This window comes from Chiloscyllium plagiosum, unplaced genomic scaffold, assembly GCF_037043375.1.
Source record: "Chiloscyllium plagiosum isolate Xiang-an unplaced genomic scaffold, Cpla_swu_hap1 HiC_scaffold_151, whole genome shotgun sequence".
In the NCBI taxonomy this organism is placed as follows: Eukaryota; Metazoa; Chordata; class Chondrichthyes; order Orectolobiformes; family Hemiscylliidae; genus Chiloscyllium; species Chiloscyllium plagiosum.
In genome coordinates this window covers 248,912-273,236 of record NW_028270290.1, presented here as the reverse complement: position 1 = coordinate 273,236, position 24,325 = coordinate 248,912, and the positions used below count along the sequence as shown (strand labels likewise).

Sequence of the window (24,325 nt, the reverse complement as noted above, 5' to 3'; positions counted from 1 at the left end):
AGATGGCTGACTTACACTTGCATGCAGCAGAGTTGAGACCTTGCCAAGAGTGGGTATTAATGGTGCATTGTTCTCAGGACTTGGGTCAATACTCTGTATTCACATGCTCATTAGCGACAGTCTCCAGATAAGGCAGTTCATGAGTCATGCGAGAAAGCATACTATCTCATAGGTAAGGCAAGTCTATTTCTAGAGCAAATTATACAATGATGGAAGAGAAAGTTAAAAATCAGACAACACCAGGTTATAGTCGAACAGGTTTATTTGGAAGCTCTAGCTTTTGGAGTGCTGCACCTTCATCAGGTGGTTGTGGAGTATCAGATTATAAGATACAGGTCTTTTTCAATATATCATTTCAGTTACATCACACTGTAAACTTTTGCTATAAATTCTATGTCTTTCGATTTTATATTCCACGACCATCGAAAGCACTGCAAAGGCTACTGCTTCTAAATAAACATGTCGGACTATAACCTGGTGTGTGATTTTTTTTTAAACTTTGAACCAAATGCAATATTCTACATATGGCCTAGCCAATGTCATATGCAGCTGCAAAATGACATCCTGACTCTTGGACTCAATGTCCTGACCAAGACTGGAAGTATGACACACACCTTCTTAACACCCTATCTACATGTGTGGCCACTTTCAGGGAGCTACAAACTTGAACCCTAATATCCCGCTGTACATCGATATGTTCAGGGTTCTGTCCTTAACTGTATACTTTTCCTTAACATTTGATCTCCTAAAGAGTAGCACCTCACACTTAGACAGATTAAATGCCATCTGCCACTTCTCCGCCCATTTCTGCAACTGATCTATATGCTGCTGCATCCTTTCACAACCTTCTACAATATCCACAACTCTACTGATCTTTGCATCATCTACAAACTTACTAACCCATCCATCTACAACTCCATCCAAGTCATTTATATCTGTTACAAAGGCAGAGGTCCCAGTATGATTCCCTGCGGAACACCACTAGTCACCATTCTCCAGCCAGAAAAACACCCTTCCACAACTACTCTATGCCTTCTATGGGCAAACCAATTCTGAATCCATGCGGCCAAGTTACTGTGGATCCCATGCATTATACTCTTCTGGATGAGCCTACCATGAGGGACCTTGTCAAAAGCCTTACTAAAATCCATGGAGACAATATCCATCTGCTGTACCCTCATCGATCACCTCCTCAAAAAATTCAACCAAGTAAATTCGACACAACCTGCCCTACACAAAGCCATGCTTAAATCCGATCCTGGAGAATTCTGTCAATAGCTTCCCAACGAATGATGAAAGACTCACCAGTTTATAACTTCCTGGATTATCTCTAATTGCAGTCTTGAACAGAGGAAAAACATTAGCTGCTTGCCAGTCCTCCGGTATCTCTCCAGTGGCTAGTGAAGATACAAATGTATTGGTCAAGGTCCCGGTAATCTCCACTCTTGCCTTACTGAAAAACTTGGTGGAGATAGCATCAAGCCCTTGCGACTTAGCAACTTTAATGCTCTTCAAAAAACCCAATACCACTTCTTTCTTGATCTCAAAATGCCCTTGCATATTAGCATGCTCCACACTAATCTCACTATCCTCTAAATCCTTCTTCTGGGTCAATACTGACACAAAGTACTCATTTAGGATTTTGCAAGCCTCCAAGCACAAGTTCCTCCTTTATTCTCAAATGGTTCTACCTTCTCCCTCATTATCCTCTTGTTTTTATTTTTTAATGTATGCCTAGAATGCCTTGGAATTCTCTTTAAACCTATTTGTCAATTTCATGGTCCCTTCTTGCTCTACTAATTCCCTGCTTGAATTCTTTCCTGCTTTCTTTATAATCTTTACAGTCCTTGTCCAATTTTAGCTTCCTAAACCTTCCATTTGCTTTTTTTTTTCTTTTTGAATAAATTCACAACCTCCCTCTTTGTCCAAGATTCCCTTACCTTGCTATCCTTATCCTTTCTCCTTACTGGAACATGCCAGTCCCAATATTGACCCGTTGGGAACTCCACTCCAAATCTTCCTCCAGCCAGAAAAATATCCACTGACCACTGACTCTCTCTTTCCTATCACTCAGTTAATGTTGTATCCATGTTGCCGTACCTCTTGTGCCATGACTTATAATCTGCACAATTTGTTGTATGCTATCTTCTGGAAATCCATGTTAATCACATTAGTAACATTGCCCTCATTGACCCTTTCTGTTAAGTCATCAGAAAACTTCAGCAAGATAGTTTTACACAATTCCCCTTGACATTTTTTAACCAACCCACCTTTATCCATGTGATTATCAGTTTTATCCCAATAGTTGTTTCCTGAAGCTCTCCCAACAACAGTGTTAAACTGACAAGGCTGTCAATTCCAGGATTAATTTACAAGTCTTCACAGAACAAGGTCATAATGTTGATAACCCTCCAGTCTCCTGACACCTCCTCTCAGTCCAGAGGAGACTGTGATGTTGTGGCCAGTGCCCCTCTCACTTCAGAATCCTTGGATGGATCTCATCCTGATCTGGTGTCCTGTTAACCCCGAGCGCCAACGTCATTTGGACAGGTAACTGGATAGAAAAACTTTCCTCCTCAGTGTATCCACACATTAACAGTTTACTGATTAGTATCATACCTGTTTTCTCACCTTCATTTGAAAGACTTAAAAATAAACTCTTATTTCTCTCCAGCGCGAGGCCCCAGTCCGCGAGCTCGCGCAGAGTCGGTTAAACGGCCGCGCCTCGAGACCCCGCGTGAGCCCTCAGGGCGGACCTTTACTCTCATCCAGCTCTGATTGATCAGACCATCTGTCAATCTCGTGCTTATAGCCAATAGAAGTGCGGTCCCGCGTTGGGAACGTCATCTGGAAGTGGATGTGGATGAAAAGAGAAATCGCTGGAGAAACTCGGCAGGTTTGGCAGCTTCTGTGGAGTTAAAACAAAGGTAACGTTTCAGATTCAGTGACCCTTCATCACTCAAAGTAGCTCGGAAAAAAAGTGCAGTTAGTGGCTCTCACTCCTGCAATAGGTGGAGATGGAGCCCAGAAAGAGAGAGAAGAGACGCAGATAAAGGGGATGGATAATTGTGAGGCAGGGAGAAATAAAAGCTGATACAGGGGAAAATGTAGGAGCAGATTACTGCAGATACTGGAATCTATTGAAACCAAGTCACATTCTTGATGAAAGGCTTATTTCCGAAATGTAGATGGCACATCATTTCTGTGTTTTGGGGTTTCGTTTGAGGGAAGGAGAGGATTGATAAATCAATGGCTGAAAAGGTGGTGCAATGTGCAGGGATTCAGTTTCTTGGATCATTGGGATTTTTTCTGGGAAATAAAAGATCTGTTCAAAAAAGATGGGTTTCACCTGAACTGGAAAGGGACCAATATCCGACTGGGGAGATTTGCTAGTTCTAGTTTCGGATCCTGCCAACATTTTTAGAGTGGTGAGGTGGGAGCTTCTAAGTAACAGTGCATAGACAGAAATATGAGGATGGTTCTGAATCAGAAAAGAGCAAGTTAATTCGAAAAGACAGACATGAGCGGTCAGAGAATGATTTAACTTTCAGGTAAGGCTGATAAGCTCAGCGCATGTATGGGAATGTGGGTTTGGGATGTCAAAGCTACTACAGGAGCTTGGCTGAGGAATTGACAAGAGAGGCAGCTCAACATTCCAGGCTTTAGGTGTTATAGGAGGGATAGTAAGAGAGGAGAGGAAATGGCATATTTAATTAAGGAATACATTACTACTGCAATTAGAATAAAATTAAAAATCACACAACACCAGGTTATAGTCCAACAGGTTTAATTAGAAGCACACTAGCTTTCGGAGCGACGCTCCTTCATCAGGTGATTGTGGAGGGCTCAATCGTAACACAGAATTTATAGCAAAAATTTACAGTGTGAGGTAACTGAAATTATACATTGAAAATTGATCGTTTGTTAAGCCTTTCATCCGTTAGAATACAGTGATAGTTTCACTTCTTTCATGTGTAAATCACAAAACGTTTTTTTAAAAGTTGCATTCTTGGGTTAGCTGTTAACAATGGTGATAGCTAGACAAAATGTTGAAGATGTTAGCCCCCTGTGTTCTCTGTCTATGACCTGATGTTTAGATTGATTCTAATCTAAAAAATGAGATAACAAGTTTTACATAAATTCATGCAGTTTTTGAGCTCAGAGTTCTACATGACTGTATGCAGTTTTTGAGCAAAGTGCAATATAACTCTGCAAGTACAAATTCACCCCACAAAATATATATGTGCATGTGGGTCTTTGTCTGTCTCTGTGTGTGTGTGTGTGTCTGTCTGGGGTGGGGGTTGTGAGTGTGAGAAAGTGTGTGTGTGTGTAGGAATATCTGTGTGTGTGTGTGTGTGTGTGTGTAGTGCAATAGTGATCACCTGTATTGTGACATGAACCCAAAGTCCTGGTTGAGGCCCTCCCTATGGTTACCGAACTTAGCTATTAGCCTCTGCTCGGCCACTTTCCTCTGCTGCCTGTTCCGAAGTCCACCTTGGAGGATGGTCACCCGGAGATCCGACCACCAGTCTCGGACATTTGCCATAAATTTTTGCTATAAATTCTGTGTTAGGATTGAGCTCTCCACTATCACCTGATGAAGGAGCTTTGCTCCGAAAGCTAGTGTGTTTCCAATTAAACCTGTTGGCCTATAACCTGGTGTTGTGTGATTTCTAACTTTGTACAGCCCAGTCCAACACCAGCATGTCCAAAATGATGGCAATTAGAATAGATATTTCTGAGGGACTGTCATAGTGTTAAAGTTTTGGTTGGTGAAGTATTTGTTAAATGTGTTTCAGAAAATTTTCTTTATCAATATATAAATGTTCTGTGGAGAATGAGCAAAACTTGAATATCTTTTGCAAAATAAGGCAGAGTAAGTGGCTGGAACTAGTGATTATAATGCTGTTAGTTTTAAAATAGCTATGGAAAAGGATAAATCTTCCAAAAAAAGTTAAAGCTCTTAATTGGAATCAGGCAAAATTTAAGAGAATGATTTCAAAAGTTGATTAGAGCAGACCGTTTACAGGTAAAAGTATGACTGACAAATGGGAGTCTTTAAAAGTGTGATAATGAGTGTTTAGAAGCATATGGTCCTGTTGGTTGAAGGGTATAAAGAGGGTAGGAACATGCTTAAAAAGGAAATCAGAAAAGCAAAAATGGAAAATTAGATTTAAGATAACCCAAAAAAGATTCTATAAACACTTCAAGAGCAGGAGAGCATTGAGAGAGAAAGAGTAAGACCCTTTAAAGATCAACAATGTTGTCTTTGTGTTGAACCTCAGGAGGTGAGAGAGATGGCAACTGAATATTTCACATCAATTTTTACTGTTGAAAAAGAAATGGGGGCTCGAGAACTCCAGGAAATAAATATTGATATTTTGAAAACAGTCCACATTACAGAAGAGGAAGAACTGGAGGTCTTAGAAAACATAAAGATAGATAACCCCCCAGTACCTGATTATATGTGTCTCAGGATGTTGTGGGAAGGTGGGTAGGAAATTGCGGGGCACCTAGTAGAAATATTTGTTTATCTATATGTTGGGGAAAAGTTAACATTATTTGCCCAGAAGCCATTTTCCTGATTTGGCTGAGAGTTCCATTTTGTGTCCCCAGCCAGAACTTTGCTGGCTATGCATTCCTTACTATGAGGTAATGTGAAAGGTTATCCTTATCTTCCTTCTCAAGATAGCATCTCCTCCCTTTGCTGAATGATCAGCGCAGGCTGTAGAACTAGTCAAGTTGACATAGACTTTCCAATTCATCCCCCTTCCTTCTCTAGTTATTGCCTCTTCATGGTCATTCAGCCAATTCGGATATCTCTGTTTAGTGTTAACTGGAGCAGGTGGTGATACCATTTCATCTGTCCACTTATAGAATGCATAATAGTGCTTTAGTTTTGAACTTAATGACTAACCTCTAATTTAGTACCAACTTGTAAGCATGCCAAACTGTGTAATTAACGATCAGCTCCTTTCTCTATATAATCCTGTAGTATCCTGATGTACTTCGGAATAACACTGAGCCACAGTTAGGATGGTGAATTCCCATGATATATTGTGTCATAAACTAATCAGTTTGCAAGGTCCAAGTCTCGAGAGTTTTCTTCAACACTATGAGCATGGGTGAAGAACCGAAGAACTGGAATTTGGCTAATATTGTGCTATTGTTTAAGAAAGGGTGTGAGGAGAAGCCTGGGAACTATAGACCTGTGGGTCTAACTTTAGTGGTGGGTAAGTTGTTGGTGATGATTCTGAAAGATAGGCTTTATATGCTTTTAGAGAGGCAAGGATTGAGTAGAGATAGCATGGATTTTTTGCAAGGAACATCGTACCTCACAAACTTGCTTGAGTTTTTTGAGGAAGTAATCAAAAAGATTGAGGGCAGAAGAAGTTGTTTGCTTGGATTTTAGTGCAGCCTTTGACAAGGTTCTGCATGGTTGACTGGTTAGTAAAGTTAGATCACACGGGATTCAGGGTGGGTTTGCCAATTTGTTACAAAATTGGCTTTGGAGTAGGAGACAGAGGATGGTGGTGGAGGTTTGTTTATCGGACTGGAGGCCTCTGACCAGTGGTGCTCCACAGAATTTGGTGCTAGGTCCACTACTTTTTATCATTTTACATAAATGATTTGGATGTAAATATAGGAGGTATGGTTAGCAAGTTTGCAATAAGTTTGCTTCGTCCTAAGATGGCAGCACCATATGGCAGGATGGTTCTTCTGCCAGAACTCATTTGCTCCGACCACTTTTCTCTTTCTTTCTTTTGCTTCTCTGTTTTTTATTTCTCTTCTTGACCTTGTCCTGAGTTTGGACAGTACCATGGCAGCAAGTGTCCAATACAGGGAAGAGTGAGCCCAGGACACACCTCGAGTGAGCAGCTACTTACTTTTCCAAAGCATGCACAGGACCTAAAATCAATGTCTGTCATATCGGTGGAGACGACATCAGCGAGATCAACCCAGCGGCAAAAGATCATGCCTGAGGTTTGGTGACTTTGTTGTTGGTTGGGTCCAGCACTAGCGGCAGTGCAGTGGCGGAAAGGCATGATGGCAACATCGATGAGGTGAGTCTACCGGTGAGAAATACAGCTCTGACGTTGGTTGGTTTGGCGCAGCCATTGGCTCGCAATGGTTGAGCAGTATATGTCTAGGGATCAGCAACTTCAGTGTTGGCTGGGTCCACTGCATATGGTGGTGAAGTGGTGATGGAAAAAGAGTGATGGCATAGGCATTGATGACAGTGTTTAACTGGCTCAGCTTTAGCCATATCTTTCCATTTTTCCTTATTCTTAAATTATTCAAAATAGTGCTGTGTCATTGTGACAAATGAAATGTTTTCACTGTATTTTATTGTACTTTTTTATGTAAAATGCATGTGACAATAAAATAATAATCAAAATCAAATCACACCAAAATTGATGGTGTAGTGGACAGTACAGATAGTTATGTCAGAGTACAATGGAATCGTCATCATATGGGCCAATGTGCCAAGGATGGCAGATGGAGTTTAATTCAGATAAGCATGTGGTGTTGCATTTTGGTATGGCAAATCAGGAAAGGACCAATACACTTAATGGGAAGTGTTGACAAATAAAGAGACCTTGGGGTGCAGGTTCATTGTTCCTTGAAAGTGAAGTCGCAGGTAGACAGGGTAGTGAAGTAGGCTTTTAGTGTGCTTGCCTTTATTGTTCAGTGTGTTGAGTATGAGAGTTAGAAAGTCATGTTGCGGCTATACAGGACTTTGGTTAGACCTTTTGGAATGCTGTGCGCAATTCTGGGCTCCCTATTGTAGGAAAGATGTTAAACTTGAAAAGTTTCAGGAAAGATTTACGAGGATGTTGCCAGGGTTGGAAGGTTTGAGCTATAGGGGGAAGTTGAATAGGCTGAGGCAATTTTTCCTGGAGTATTGGAGGCTGAGGTGTGACCTTATAGAGGTTAATAAAATCATGAGGGGCATGGATAGGGTGAATCACCAAGGTCTATTTCCCAGGGGAGAGAAGTGCAAAACTAGAGGGTATAGGTTTAGGAGACGGAGTTGGATAATCAGAAGGACTTAGAGAAAGAATCACAACAGAACAGCTAACACTTTCGTAGAGATTTTACAAAATGTGATTCATGCCTGTCCAAGAAAGCAAATAAATTAATGATGAACATGGAACATTTTGAATACAGGTAAACAGGTGAGAATGTAAATTCGAGAAATTAGAGGACAACATGCTCCATTATAAAGATTAAATCACATACTTTTTTAAAAATCTGTGCCTTTTGATTGCAAATGTATTTTCAGCAATACTTTACTTGGTTTGTTTCCATTCAGTTCATCCTGGCCTGATGCTGATGTACCCACTTTTATCATGACAAATTAAATCAAGTTAATTTTGACCTATCAAGCATGCAGGTACAGCAGGCAGTGAAGAAAGCTAATAGCTTGTTGGCCTTCATAACAAGAGGAATTGAGTATAGAAGCAAAGAAAATCCAAGTACCCACGTCCACGAGATCTCCCTTATCTATTCTCTGAGATAATACCAACTTAACAGAATTATTTGAGGAAGTGACAAAGTTGATTGATGAGAGAAGGGCTGTAGATGTCATATACGTGGACTTCAATAAGGCATTTGATAAGGTTCCCCAAGGCAGGCTGATGGAGAAAGTGAAGTTGCATGGGATCCAGGGTGTACTAGCTAGATGGATAGAGAATTGGCTGGACAACAGCAGGCTGTGAGTAATAGTGGAACAGAGTTTCTCAAAATGAAGAACTGTGATCAGTGGTGGAGTAGCAGTTGGTGAAGGGGACTGTCAGAGAATGCAGCAGAAAAGGATAGATTGGAGAGTTGGGCAGAGGAATGGCAGATGGAGTTCAGTCTAGGCAAATGCAAGGTGATGCATTTTGGAAGACCCAGTTCTCAAGGAAACTATTCAGTAAATTAGAATCCCTAGAGTGTGGAAACAGGCTGAGGCCATTTTGCCCAACAAATCCACACCAACCCAGTCCCCTACACCAATTTGTCTAGACTTCCCCTATCTAATGCACCTTGCTTACATATCCCCGAATACGATGGGTAATTTAGCAAGGTCAATTCACCTAAACTGCATATCTTTGGACTTAAGCCCTGGGGAAATTGACATACGGAGAGATCTGCGTGGTCAGGCCCATATTTCCCTGAAGGTGGCAATGCAGGTCAATAGAATGGTCAAGAAGGCATACGGCATGCTTTCCTACATCGGACAGGGTATTGAGTACAGGATTTGCCAGGTCATGTTATAGTTGTATAGGACTTTGGTTTGGCCACATTTGAAACACAGCATACAGTTTTGGTTGCTATGTTATCAGAAGGATGTGGATGCTTTGGAGAGGGTGCAGAGGGGATTCACCAGAATGTTGCCTAGTATGGAGGGTGCTAGCTATTAAGAGAGGTTGAGTAGAATAAGATTATTTTCATTAAAAAGGTGGAGTCTGAGGGGGCAATCCTGACTGAGGTCGACAAATTCATGAGAGGTATAGACAGGGTGGATATCAAGAAGCTTTTTTTATACCAGACTGGGGGACTTAATTACGAGGGGTCACAAATTCAAGGTGAGATGGGAAAGGGTTAAGGGAAATATGCGTGGAAAGTTCATTATGCAGAGAGGAGGTAGAGATGGACATGAAGGCATCGGTTAAGATGTATCTAGACAGCTACATGAATGGCCAGGGCACAGAGGGATACAGATCCTTGGAAAATAGGCGCCGGGTTTTAATTGAGGATCTGGATCAGCAGAGGCTTGGAGGGCTGAAAGGCCTGTTCCTGTGCTGTAATTTTCTTTGTTCTTTTTTGTTAGCATGGTTTTGTCAGAGAGACAAAATGCATCACAAGTGTGGTGAAATTTTTCGAGGAAGTCACCAGGTCTTTGGATGAGAGTAGGGCAATTGATGTAGTTTATATGGATTTTAGCAAAGCCTTTGACAAGATTATATTCAATTCCCTACAGTATAGAAACAGGCCATGCAGGCCAACAAGTCCACACTCACCCTCCAAAGGTTAACCCACCTAGACCCATTCCCCTACCTTTACCCCTGCATAATGCACCTATCTCTATGGGCAATTTAACATGGCCAATTCACCTAACCTGAACACCTTTGGACTGTGGGAGGAAACATGCACCCAGAGGAAATCTGCACAGACATAGGGAGAATGTATAAACTCCACACAGACAGTCACCCAAGTCTGGAATCGAACCCAGGGCTCTGGTGCTGTGAGGCAGTAGTGCTAAGCACTGAGTCACTGAACTGTCCCAAAGCCACACATAGGAGATTAACAACTAAAGTAAAAACACATGAAATTCAGAATAAATTAGCAAATTGACTCAGTCAGAGGAAGCAGAGGCAAAGCTGAAAGAAGGCTGTTAGTGTAATTAGAGACTGGTATCCAGTGGGATCAATTTTGGATCTTTTATTGTTTGTGATATTCGTAAATGATGATAAAGAGTGTATGTGTATTTGTGTGAGTGTGTGTACGTCTGCGTGTGTGTGTGTTCATGTATGTGGGTGAATGTGTGTGTTGTTGGGGGGTGGCGGTGGTTGGGGATACTAAGTAAGTTTGTGATGACACAAATATTGACTGGGTGGTTGGCAGTGAGGAAAATATTCTTAGGCTACAAACAAAAGTAGGTAGATTGGAAAAACAGGCAGATCAACGGCAGATAAAATTTAATCCTGATAAACCCTGACGTGATACATTTTACATTTTACCAGAAGTTGCAAGACAAGGCAGTACCCAGTGAATGGTAGGACACCAGGGTTCCATTTATGATGTGTATTGTTGAATTATTTGTTTGTCAAAAAGACGTGTGAGTTATGCTATTTGTAGAAAGAGGCATAGTGCTGTGGTGTACATTTTAACAGGACAAACACTGAGATCTGGAGTGTTGTGGTAGCAACTGTCCCAGAGAGGATCGAACAACTTTGTCAAACAGGACGCTTCCCATCTTGCCCTTTGTTGCTGTTATCCTTTGAAGTTCCCAAACGATAATGGTCTATGTGAAGATACTCCCATGTACATTTGCTTGGGATTGTTATTTCATTTTAGGGTATTAATTTGCGTAAGTATTTATTATTGCTATTATTATTTTGTTGGTACTGACATTTTAGAGATAAATGCCCAGATATATTTTTAGACCAATTCACTGTGAGGCCATAGTGTTACACCTTGATGCAGTACTCCATCAACTTTGTGAAATCTCTGTTATTGGACCTGGTCCAGAGGCCTCACCACTGTGGAAATTGGTTGGTCCAAAAGGATTTTTCACAGATGAAAGCCAAGTTGGTTTATGGTGACTGACGTGTGATTTAGGATATTTGATATTTTTGTGCTGCTCCAAGGCTCCAATCAGGATCAAGAACATTTGGCCCGACAGAGTGAAAGTCAGTGCTGCTATTGTTTATTCCTGATGAAGAGCTTTTGCTCAAAATGTCGATTCTCCTGCTCCCCGGATGCTGCTTGACCTGCTGTGCTTTTCCAGCACCACACTCTTTAATTTTAATCTCCAGCATCTGCAGTGCTTTCTCTCTGTTGTGCCCTCCAGTTGAACTGAAATTCAACATTGAGAGACTCGTGAGTTGGAAACTGTAAATGGATCATCAGTTGATTCATAGTCCATCAGCAGCACACTGCTAAAAGAATATGAATCATCTGTCAACCGTGATTTACAAGATGCTCTTTGCATTATGGTGTGGGACATCGATTGTCACATGGGATGTCTGTCCAAGCAGTGATGGTGATTCACACCACAGAGAGGCAGATTTATATAGACATATAAATTCCAACCGTTATAATTGCTGTAGTACAAGTCAGTTCAAGATCTTGCTGAGCAATTTTAGCCAATCTACTTCTTAGAATTTTTATTGCATCTTCCTTGCATTCTGGGTGGTTGGAAAGGAGGAGAGTGGGAATGACTGCTCGCCTGTGTTCACTTTATGGGTAGTTGTTCATGACGAGACCCTTTGCTGGTTGGGGATGGCTATTCAGGGAACTGACCTCACATAGGGCAGTTTAGTATGTTCAGCTCCTGTTTGGATGACAGTTCTGAGGTAGGGTCACTGAAATTGAAACATTACCTCTGATTTCTCTCCACCAATGCTGCCAGACCTGCTGAGCTTTTCCAGCAACTTATGTTTTTGTTTTTGATTTACAACATCCACAGTTCTTTCAGTTTTTATTTGTCATTTTTCATGTTGTTCGAATCACTGTGTGAAAGTGAGGTGATTTATTGAATATCACATTTAGGGTGCTGAATAACCCCAGATTGCTTTGTGGTTATTGATGATTGGAAAGTATATCAGGGTGGGAGTAAGGTAATATTGAAGGGAATTGTTGTTGCCAGCTAACAATTGAAAGTTTATAAATGTTTGCAGTAACAACAACACTGAGCTCAACATTCCTCCAGTACATTGTATATGTCAGGGCAGCTGCTGGCACAGCATGTTTTACATCAAGGGAATAATGCAGTGCATCAGACTTTTTGATGGAATAACAACCTGTTACTTCAATTCCAAAAAAGTTCACTCGAAGGAAATGCTGTTGATGCTTGTGCAGTAGCATGGGGTGTTCAGCAGAGGGTATCATTTTAAACACGAGAGAGAGAGAGAGAGAGAGAGAGAGAGAAAGAGGGAATTAACCCCCAAAACAAAAGACACTCCATTGGACAGAGACACAGACACAGAGATTACTCACAAATATACAACACACTGATACATTCCCAGGCTGAAGCAAACCTCATGGGAGAGAGGGAATATGAGAAACCATCAAGAGAGCTGGGACTAACTGGAATATGAGTATCACCACTTCAGTCTGTCCATGTCTTAACTTCTGTTTTTCCCTGTCTGACTTTTCCTCTTCTCTCTCTCTCTGTCCTTTTGTCTGCCTCCCTCTTTCTATCTCCCTCTCACTGTCCTTCTCTTTCTCTCTGTCTCCATCTTTCTCTTTCTCTCTCTCTCTTCCCTTTCTCTCCCTTTGCCCTTCTCTCTCTCCCTCTCTGAGATTCTCTAGTTCTCTCTGTCTCTGTTCTTCGCTTGCTCTCCTCCTCCTCGACCTCTCTGTTCTCTGTCTGTTCCTGTTTCTTAATCCCCACTCTTCCTCTCTTCTCTCTGTCACTTATTCTCTCTGTCTCTTTCTCTCATGCTCTCTCACCCTGTCTTTTTCTCTTAGATTTAAAATTGCCCACACAATATTGCATCCCCCTATTCTATTCCCATTGTACTCCGCTCCCAAATATTTGCCCTTCTCCAATTATTTTGCCCTCCCAAATATACATCTCACCAAATGTGTACCCTCACAAATGTTTTGCTGTCCCCCATATCATGCTGAGCCCCACTCCCTGGCAAAGAGATTAATGAGTTTGTCTGGACTAATTGGCCTGTAACTGACAGCTTTTGTGCACAGCAAGATCCCAGTCCCAGAATTATGGAAGCTTCACATTACACAGATAATCCTTTCAGCCCATCATGCGTCCCTACCACCACAACCACCAACAACCCTCCATCCCCCCCCCCCCCACACACACACACCCCATTAAATGATCCTGGTGCTGTCCAGCTACTCAGGCCTTACCCTGAATGGCATTATTACTCCCCTACCTGGGGAGACCGCTCTTCTGCTCTGTCTCATACTCTGCCTTTTTGTCCTCTCACCCCTCCATCTCTCTCCCTCTCTCTTTCCTCCAACCCTCTCTCCCTCAAGCCCCACCAAACACTCTCCCTCTCCCTGGCTCTCTCTCACCACCTCCTTGCTTCCCATTCCTCCGCTCAAGAACTCAGGGGCATGGCTACTCCACCTACCCTCAAAGACTCACAACCCCTGGGCTGAAGGACATGAAGAGTATGTTCAGAGACTTACTGGTCTTTTGACTGACTGCTGTAATGCACAGCAAGATTCCAGTCTGCAGCCAACCGATCACACACACAATGAGAAAGGTGCTATATGCCCCTTCCACTCATCCCTGCACCCCCTGGCCCGGTTTGGACAACAGTGAGGGTAAAACCCGGGAGAGATAGGGGAAATGTGTATCCTACTGCATTAACTGTACAGCAACATGTGGCACTAAGTCCAAATCTTCCCAATCCCCCTTCCCTGCCATGGGACAGAGCAGAGGGCCCAGGGAGAAAGAGGGAGAGAAAATGCATTGAGAGAAAAAGAGAAGAACCAACAGAGAATGAGATAGTGACAGTCAGAGGGAGGGAATGAGAAAAAGAGAGTTCAAGGAAGGAAGAGATTGCAAGTGAAAATCCCAAGGACAGAAACAAGATGTCAGGCTAATAAAAGCAAGTATATTATCTCCATTCTTTATCTACCTTCAGAGACTGGTGTACATTCACCACAAATCTCTCTAATTGTCAATGCTTCCCAGGGTCCTATTGTTCATCGTGTATTTCCCTGTCTTGTTTGTCCTGCCCACATGCATTACATCATCTCACCTCATTACTGCTGTTTCCTCGACATGAAGGATTACTTTCTGTTTAGAGATTTATTGTTAAGTTTCACCATTTTAGCATGAAATTCAGTGGCACTGCTATTACTGAGTCCCCTTTATCCATATTCTCTGAGAGTGAGGGTCAACTGGGGGGGGGGGGGGGGGTGGGTATATGGGCCAAACACAGGCAAATGGGACTATTTAACAGTGAAAACTGAGTGGCATCGTCAAATTGGGCCAAAAAGCCTGTTTCCATGCTGTAGACATCTAGGACTCTATAAAACCTTCACAATCACAGCTCCATCTCCCTGTGCTTGACAGTGACTATAACTCACAACCCAACGCTCACCAGCTGCTGCTGAAATTTTCTACTGAGTCTTGTTGAAACAAAGAAGACTCCACTTTGCTCCCATTTTATTTCAGAATTCCAGGAATTGCTTTTCTTGAGTCAGTGTAATGTCTCATGTGTTTTGCTTTATCCTTTATAGAGGTGAGAGAAATACACCACACTGTAATCTCGAGTCCAAATAGTTGGCAACTTCTTGATCCTTTGATCACACAAATACTCAGACACCAGCCCTGCATTATCTCAGTGATTAGAGCTACCTCTTTCCATCTGAAATGAACTGATTACTCCATAATCTAAGAATGAAATAAATGATTAATAACCAACCAATTAATAAAGTTAAAATTACAGAATCATTTGTATTTTTCCAACTGAAATGCATGCATTTTGAAATTAAACTGTAGCAGGTACACAGTAACAAATGGTGTAAATGGTGGGGGAGAGAGAATTGAATGAGCTGCTGCACACACAGATAGTGCTGTAGGAAACTAAGGTGTTGATATTTGGGGAATAATGTAAATTGTGATGTAGTTGGACTGGGGAACCTCACTGGATTTTTAATGCAGTAACCCAGGATACAAATACCAGCAATTGACAGAATTTAATCTCAAATAATTAATCCATCTGGAATTGAAAGTTAGTTTCAATTGCAATAAACACCAATTGCTATAAATACACCAATATAACCAAACACCAATTGCTATAAATACACATCTGCTTCACTCATGTCCTTCACCAAAGGGAGTCTGGGAATCTTACCTGGTCTGGCCCAGAAGTGTTTTCAGAAGACATGATATATCAGTCAGAACTATTTAATGTGTGATTAAAGATGTATGTTTCAGACATGAGTGAGGAATGAAAACAGGAATGCTATTCGGTTTCAGCTTCGACATTGAAATTGGCCAAACACACAATGAACACAGTAAAGTACTTCTTCCTAACAAATGAACACAGTAAAGTACTTCTTCCTAACAACTGGTAGCAAGACAGACATGATCAAGTTTGTTTTTGCTGATTATTACATCACTTCACTCCTAAATGTTGATTGCCCTTTAAACACCACCTCAAAGACGTGCTTCAAATGGCAAGGACGGAGAACAGATTCTGACTGGGAAGTATCAGATTCGCAGTAGCAATACTGGGGACCAAATTCGTCAATTTGTGAGGAGATGGACCTGAAACTCACATGAAGGGAACCAGTAAGAGAGAACAACTTACTTGTGTCCCACTCCTCCAATAGATGGAGCCCAGAAAAAGAGAGAAAAGAGCAGTCTGGCAGACAAAGGGATGAATAATTGTGAGGCAGGGAGAAAGACAAGCTGATCATGGAGCTACAGGTGAAAATGGAGTTGGCTGTGCCTGAAGCAGCCTGTGTCATGACCAGGGCCTGGGTTGTGGAGGGTCGATGCAAACTCAATGGGCCAAATGGTCTCTTTCTGCAGTGTAGGGATTCTATAATCTTTGACAAGTTGAGTGACAATCACAGATAAGTACCTAATGCAATTAATCATTAAAGCAAACATTAAAAATTAAAGCTACACAAACCCTGTTAATTGAGATAAATGTTGGAACTGGGAACTGAACTGAACTGCATTGCCAAAGAATTCATCAATCTTGGAGAGTTGGCACAGGAAGATTACCAGGAGGGTACCGGAGCTGGAGAACTTTATTTAAATTTGCTCACAAATGGGAGCATCATTGGTTGGGCCGGCATTATTGTCCATCCCCAGTTGCCTAGAGGATAGTTAAAGGTTAAGCACATTGCTGTGGGTCTGGAGTCACATGTAAGCCAGACCAGGTCAAATGGCAAATTTCCTTACCTAAAGCACATGAGTGTATCAGACGGGTTTTCACAACAATGTTTTAATGGGGAAGACTCCTTCCTTTTCCCCTGAAATGGAATTCAATTCCCACCATCTGCCACGGTAGGATTCAAACTCATGTCCCCAGAACATTTACTTGATTTTTTTCTGCCCTTGCCCAGTCCCTTCCCACTTCCATCTGTGATTCCTCTGGTTCTGGATGCTGCCAGGTTTATAGTGTTGTAAATCACAGGGACCCTGTTTCCAAAACTCATTCAACTTACACGACAGAATAATCATCTCAATCCTTGTGCTCCTCATGTTGTGGCTCAGTCTGGGAACACTTCACAGTTCCCATCTTCATATCCTGCAGTTTGACCTACACTGCTGTCCCACAGGGACAAATCACCTTTGGGTGTAGAAGGATGGACTGGGCAAAGAATGGGAATTTTAATCAGTCACTAAGTTAGTTTGGAAGTATCTGCTGACAATTATATTCCATCTGCTAATTCCTTCCTCACTCAATGAAGTTGCCCATATCTTTGGTCGTCCCCACAGCTTTCTCTCCCACCCACTGTAGGTCTTTTCAGTGAACCTGGAAACATTACATTTGTTCCTTCAGCTACTCATTGCTATCAATTACAAGTGCCTGTGTCTTTAGCAGTGACCCTTCAGGCAGCCCCACTGGGTACTAACTCGGAGAAAGTGAGGATTGCAGATGCTGGAGACTGGAGTTGAAAAGTGTGGTGCTGGAAAAGCGCAGCAGGCCAGGCAGCATCTGAGGAGCAGAAGAATCGATGTTTCGGGCATAAGTCCTTGTTCAGGAACGAGACTGGTGTGCCAAGCGGGCTGAGGTAAGAGGGGGGGGGGAGAGGAACTTGGGGGAGGGGCGCTGGGAATACGATAGGTGGAAGGAGGTGAGGGTGAAGGTGATAGTCCGGAGAGGGAGTGGAGGCGGAGAGATCGAGAAGAAGATTGCAGGTCAAGACGGCAGTGCTGAATCTGGGGTTTGGGACTGAGATAAGGTGTGGGGAGGGGAAATGAGGAAGGTGGATAAATCTACATTCATCGGGTGTGGTTGGAGGGTTCCTAGGCGGAAGATGAGGTGCTCTTCCTCCAGGTGTCGTGTGGCCAAGGTCTGGCGATGGAGGAGGCCAAGGACCTGCATGTCCTTGGTGGAGTGGGAGGGGGAGTTAAAGTGTTCAGCCACGGGGTGGTTGGGTTGGTTGGTGCGGGTGTCCCAGAGGTGTTCTTTGAAACGTTCTGCAAGTAGGCGGCCTGTCTCCCCAATGTAGAGGAGACCACATCGGGTGCAGCAGATACAGTAAATGGTGTGTGGAGATGCAGGTGAATTTGTGATGGATATGGAAGGATCCATTGGGGCCTTGGAGGGAGGTGAGGGGGGAGGTGTGGGTGCAAGTTTTTCACTTCTTGTGGTTGCAGGGGAAGGTGCTGGGAGTGGAGGGTGGGTTGGTGGGGAGTGTGGACCTGACGAGGGAGTCGCGGAGGGAGTGGTCTCTCCGGAACGCTGATAGGGGTGAGGAGGGAAATATATCCCTCGTGGTGAGGTCTGTTTGGAGGTGGCGGAAATGACGAAGAATGATACGATGTATCCGGAGGTTGGTGGGATGGAAGGTGAGGACCAGTGGGTTTCTGTCCTGGTGGCGATTGGAGGGGCAGGGTTCAAGGGAGGAGGTGCGGGAAGTGGAGGAGATGCGGTGGAGAGCGTCGTCGACTACGTCGGAGGGGAAATTGCGGTTTTTGAAGAAAGAGGCCATTTGGGTTGTTCGGTAGTGGAATTGGTCCTCCAGGGAGCAGATGCGGCGGAGGCGAAGGAATTGGGAATATGGGATGGCATTTTTACAGGGAGCAGGGTGGGAGGAGGTGTAATCTAGGTAGCTGTGGGATCAGTCAGTTTGTAGTAAATTTCTGTGTTGAGTTGGTCGCCCGAGATAGAAATGGAGAGGTCGAGGAAGGGGAGGGAGGAGTCTGAGACGGTGCAGGTAAATTTGAGGCTGGGGTGGTACTAGCTCACCAACCTGGAAATGACCTTGTTTACTGCCCACCAGCTAGCCCTCCACCCTCCAGGGCACAGCAAACACTGTGACATTCATGGTACAGTCTCTCTTAACATCGCAATGGTGTCACGAACCCACAGAAAACCCACAGAAAGCAGCGATGAGGGAGGGAGGCAGAGAAGTGAGAGGCAAAGAGAGAGAGAGAGAGAGAGAGAGATACACACAGGGAGAGAAATAGGGAGACAGAAGAGGAGAGACAAACACACTGTCTATGCCTATGAGGGAGAGAGAGCTGTGAGTGCTCACTGGGCTGAATACATCCCTAAATGATGAAACAAAATTCAGAGACAGATCTATAGTCAATGACCATGTGGAGATGGCATTTCAAACCCATAGCCAAAGGAACAATCATGGGAACAATGTTGAAGTGAGTTCTTCCTCTGTACCTAACACCATTCTGTCTCTGTCCTGGGAGTGTTTGATGAGGATGGAGTGGAGGGAGATTTACTCTTATCAATCCCAGGATTGTTCCTACCCTGGATGTATACAGATGGCATTACATGTGGCATCACAGTGGCAGCATTTCTCTTTGTATAGCTTCTGCTGTCATTGCTCTGTCAATTTTGGTGGGAGATGGATAAAATGGAGAGTCCTTGAAATATGAAGCAAGCTCCATTAAACAATCCCTGAATGTTAGATTAACACGGGACATTCACACACATAGGTCAGCTTCCGTCATTTGTACAGAAACCACCCTGAACCCCTTGATTAGATTCCAGTCTGAAACCCACTCCCGCATATCTGGTATTCTTTATACAAACCCCCACGAAACCCTCACTTAGATGTGGACATTATTGCAGTGTTCTGATTTCTGTTCATTAAACAGCCATAATCATTCTCACTCAGTCCCATTTAGTTCCCATTTCTACAAGTAGATTCTATCTCATTTGTTTTCTTTTTGACTGTTTTCATTTCCGGTGTTAGTGTCTATAGTTAACACAGCTGACATTGCAATGTCCAGCATTACACTGTCCAGGGTCACAGTCTGGTCTCGCAGTATCTAGTGATAGTGTCCAGAGTGACAGTGTTGGAACCAGAGTGACAGTGTCAAGCGTTGGAGTGTCAGGACTGACAATGTCATACAGGGAGTGACAATGTCCAGAGTTATTGTGCCCAGAGGTACAGTGTCCGGAGTGACACAGGAAAATGAAGCTGAACCAAAACCAACCTCCCGATCACTGGATTTGCAACACAGTGACATTCAACCATTCAATGACCCTCAAGATCGTTCAATTGTTCCTAACCAGAATTTACAAATAACAGATCTTGGATATCAAGTTTATAACTTAAACAGAAATTAACAATTTATTATGTCAATCTAGCATAACACAGATGATCATAAACCCATGCACCCCCCCCCCCCCCAATTCGCACACCAGTAGACAGTTAAGAGATAAACTTGTTCAAAAATTTTAATTTGCCAGTTGATAACAGTTTCAATGATCAATAGTAGGCCATCATGAAATCCTTTGATGCTGGGTTGTATTACAGTCACAAGAACTGTACACCATGTTTGAACTTAAAGTCACCAGCCAATGCGAACAAATTCTGCAGACCTGTGGAGACTAACACTCATTCCCGAAGACTCACATTCTCATCTCTGACCTTTTGACAAGTTGACAACTGGGGAAATAACTAGACAAAGTCAAACCAAAAAGAAGACCAGACCAGTCCAGCAGCTTCCAAAGAAGCACATCCACCAAGCCCAAAATCCAGTCAGAGCGAGGTCACTCATGGTTTTTGCTTTTTTCTCACCATTCTCTGTGGTTACCTGCCTGGCAGCATTCCTCTTACTGACTGACCCATTCAATATCCATCCAGCTGTCAGTTCCTGAGCAGAACTATATCTCGGTGCTGAAATGTCTGCTGTGTTCAGAGAGCAGTAATTCACCTGAATTGCCTTTCCTGGCCAGATCCTATCAGTCTTTTGTCTCTCCAGTTTTTTTTAAAGAAGAACTAGCCACTGTTCAAAGTTCAATTCTCAATTTGGACTCAATTCCAAACCAAAATGATAAAAATAAAAAAATAGTGATGGTCACAGCACTGATCTTGCAGTGTCCAGCTGTACAGTGCCCACTCGTGCAGTGTTCCAGTAATGCAGTGCCCACTAGTGCAGTGTTCCAGTAATGCAGTGCCCACTCGTGCAGTGTTCCAGTAATGCAGTGCCCACTCGTGCAGTGTTGAGTATTATTGGTGGATGTGTCCCTGTGAGACTGGGCACAAATAACCCCATTGACTTGTGCCCAACCACTTCAACTTCCCCTCCCACTCCACAATGACACTTCCTGCACCACCAAATCCAAGCTATCTGACAACTGGAGGAAGAACACCTCATCTTCTGCCTTGGGACCCTCAACCACATGGCATCAACATTGACGTCACTAGTTTCCAAATCTCTCCTCTCCCCCCACCTCATCCCAGATCCAACCCTCCAAGTCAGCTCTCCCCTCTTGACCTGTCCATCTTCCTTCCCAACTATATGTTCCACCTTCTGGATCAAAGGTGCTGGAAGAGCAAGCAGTTCAGGCAGCATTCAAGGAGCTTCAGCAAAATCGACGTTTCGGGCAAAAGCCCTTCATCAGGAATCTGAAACGTCGATTTTGCTGAAGCTCTTCGGATGCTGCCTGAACTGCTGTGCTCTTCCAGCACCATTGATCCAGAATCTGGTTTCCAGCATCTGCAGTCATTGTTTTTACCTATATGTTCCACCTTCCCCACCAACCAATCACAATCACCCCATCAGCTGGATTTACCAAGCACCTTCCCAGCTACCTTCCCCAAAAGCCCCACCGCACCCTAATTATCTCTCAACCCCCTTACTCCCCCACATTATTGATGAACCTGAAACATCGGTTCTCCTGCTCCTCGGATGCTGCCTGACTTGCCATGCTTTTCCAGCACCACACAGTTTGACCCTCACAGTAACTAATGTTACAGTGCTAAGTCTCAGTGCCCAGTGTTACAGTGGATAGTATTAAGATATCCAATCTCCATAGTGCCCAGCCTCACACTGCCTCGTGTTACAGTGGCCATGTGACAGCATGCAGTCTCACAGTGCCTGGCCTCCACAGCAGCCAGTGGTATCGTATACAGTCTCACAGTGCCCAGTTTCACAGCGCCCAGTCTCTCAGTGTTTCCGATGTCTCACCCACCACCCCTACCACCATCGCCGAGGTTTACTCTGTCCCAACCTCCAACACAGCCCCAGTTTTACCAAGTGTCCTGTTTTGGAGATATTCCTCCATGCACTATATTGCCATGTTGTCCATGTCGGGGTCAAACTTCTTTGCAAAAAAACGTCTTTGATGGACCACCCACTGTAGATTTCCTGCCCCTCCTGTGCAGGGAGGGTACAGAGCACCCTTCGCAATGTCACCAGCCTCAAAGGACCATTTTACTGCCCGGCCAAGTGTCCTGGTGACTCCTTGGGTGTACGGGATGGAGCCGAGTACATTGGCATTCTGTGCAGGGTAGCCCACACATGCTCGTCCGGGCTGTAGGTGTCCTCCGACCACTTGAGGAAGGCCTGGATCTCGGCACTGGCAAACTCATGGCCGACAAACTCTCTGGAAGCCACGAAGTAGGCGCTGCCCACAAAGATGGAGGTGCTGATGTTTGGCTGGTCTTTCAGTTGCACCGTCAAGACAGCATGGTCAAAGGTATCGTGGTGGTATTGCCAACGTTTCTAAAAGGCAAGCGCAAGAGAGGGTGAGAGAGAGACGAGAAAGTAGAAATGATAGCTTTTCAACTTTGCCTGTGGCTTTTTCCCTCCCCAACTCCTCTGCACTCTCCTCGCCCCCAGCTCCAGCAAGATCCATGCACATTCCTTCTCTCAGTTACTCACCTTACAGTGGAGAACAAGGCCATTCAGCCCCTCAGGTTTTTCTCACTCCTATTGCCTAGTGCCAGTCACCTGTCTATTTCCCCATATCCGTCTTCCAAACCATCTCCCAATGCTCATTCGCTGAGCAAACATAAAACTCATCCTCAAACTCTCCCAGTGCATCTAGCTCCCAAAGTACACTTCAAGCTGTGGCCTCTGGTCATAAAGGTTGAGAGCACCACAAAAATAGATCCTTCAGCCCACCATGTCTGCGCTGGCAAAAACCAGGCTCCTTGCTACTCCAGTCTCATTTCCCAGCACTGGGAACATCATCTTTCATGCCTCACTAGTGCAATGGAACACCTTCCTGTGGTCATCAATTCCTGGAGTGGGACTTGAACACAGAGCTTTTGTCTCAGAGAGAAGGATACAGTGTGCAGGGATATAGTTCTTTGAAAGTTGCATTGCAGATAGACAGGGTGGTGAAGTAGGTGTTTGATGCCTTTACCTCCATTGGTCAGTGCATTGAGTATAGGAGTTGGGATGTAATGTTGCAGCTGTAACAGAGATGGATAGAGCTCTGAAAGAAAGTGGAATCAAGGGTTATGGGGATAAGGCAGGAACAGGATACTGATTGTGGATGATCAGCCATGATCATAACGAATGGTGGTGCTGGCTCGAAGGGTCGAATGGCCTATTCCCGCACCTATTGTCTATTATCTATTGTCTGTAGAGGACATGATGAGGCCACTTTTAAAATACTGCATACAATTCTGGTCGCCCTTCGAAAGAAAGGATGTTGTTAAACTTGAGAGGGTGCAGAAAAGATTTACCAGGATATTGCTGGGATTGGAGGGTTTGAGCTACAGTAAGAGGTTGAATAGGTTGGGGCTATTTTCCCTGGTGCGTTTGACGCTGAGGGGTATCTTTACAGAATTTTATAAAATCAGGAGGGGCATGGATAGATGTTGAAATGATCAGCCGGATGATAGTACACTTCACACAGCTTCCTTTATCACATACATGCAAGAAGACTCAATCTGCCAGGTCAAAGACCACCTTTGCCTGGAGAGTCTGAAACAGGCAGTTGCAATCACACCTTTATACACAAATCAGCGTTCCCCTTTCATGAATTACGTTTTGATTCCAAGCCTTATCAACACAACTGATCAATCAGATCCTGATCTAGGTACATGATGTTAGATCATTGACCTTAAACTTCTACAACACCTATTGAGTGTTGTTTCAGTCTTCCTGCCTTCTCACTTAACTGGAGCCAGTTTCAGTAAGCTAGCTAGCTTGCAAACAGGCTTGGCTGCACTTTTCTGTTGCTGCTCAGAATTGTTTAGCTGACCTCCTTTTCTGTTCTTGCCCCATTTTGATTCCTTCCACGTCGGCTGCATAGCTAAAGGTCTTTTCCCAAGGGTGGGGGAGTCCAAAACTAGAAGCATAGGTTTAAGGTGAGAGGGGAAAGACCTGAGGGATTACCTTTTCATGCAGTGGGTGATGTGTGCTTGGAATGAGCTACCAAGAGGTGGTGGAGGCGGCTGGTACAATGACAATATTTAAAAGGCATCCAGATGTGTACATGACTAGGAATAGATTCGAGAGATATGTGCCAAAGGCTGGCAAATGGGACTTGGTCAGATCGGGATGACTGGTCAGTGCGGATAGATTGGACTGAAGGGTCTGTTCTATACTGTATGATGCTATGACTCCGTGCTCTTTGGTTATTGAGGTTTAGAGCACCAAAATAATAAGTTGCCCTTCAGCCCATTGTGTCTGCACTGGTCAAAAAGACAAGCTCCGAACTATTCTCATCCCATTTTG

General features: G+C 43.7%; 1 protein-coding gene and 1 pseudogene across 1 annotated transcript in view; one reads left to right on the top strand and one right to left on the bottom strand.

Moving 5' to 3' along the window:
• LOC148133972 (NACHT, LRR and PYD domains-containing protein 3-like) overlaps nt 1–2,782 on the top strand; it is a 43,336-nt gene extending 40,554 nt beyond the window's left edge. Inside the window, exons 6-7 of the mRNA XM_087985716.1 lie at nt 1,341–1,432; nt 2,675–2,782. Of these exons, the coding sequence (XP_087841842.1) occupies nt 1,341–1,432; nt 2,675–2,782 (200 nt within the window). The remainder of the gene's footprint in view (nt 1–1,340; nt 1,433–2,674) is intronic.
• A 19,066-nt stretch (nt 2,783–21,848) lies between these two features.
• Nucleotides 21,849–24,325, bottom strand: part of LOC148133971 (beta-1,3-galactosyl-O-glycosyl-glycoprotein beta-1,6-N-acetylglucosaminyltransferase 3-like) — a 41,473-nt pseudogene continuing 38,996 nt past the window's right edge.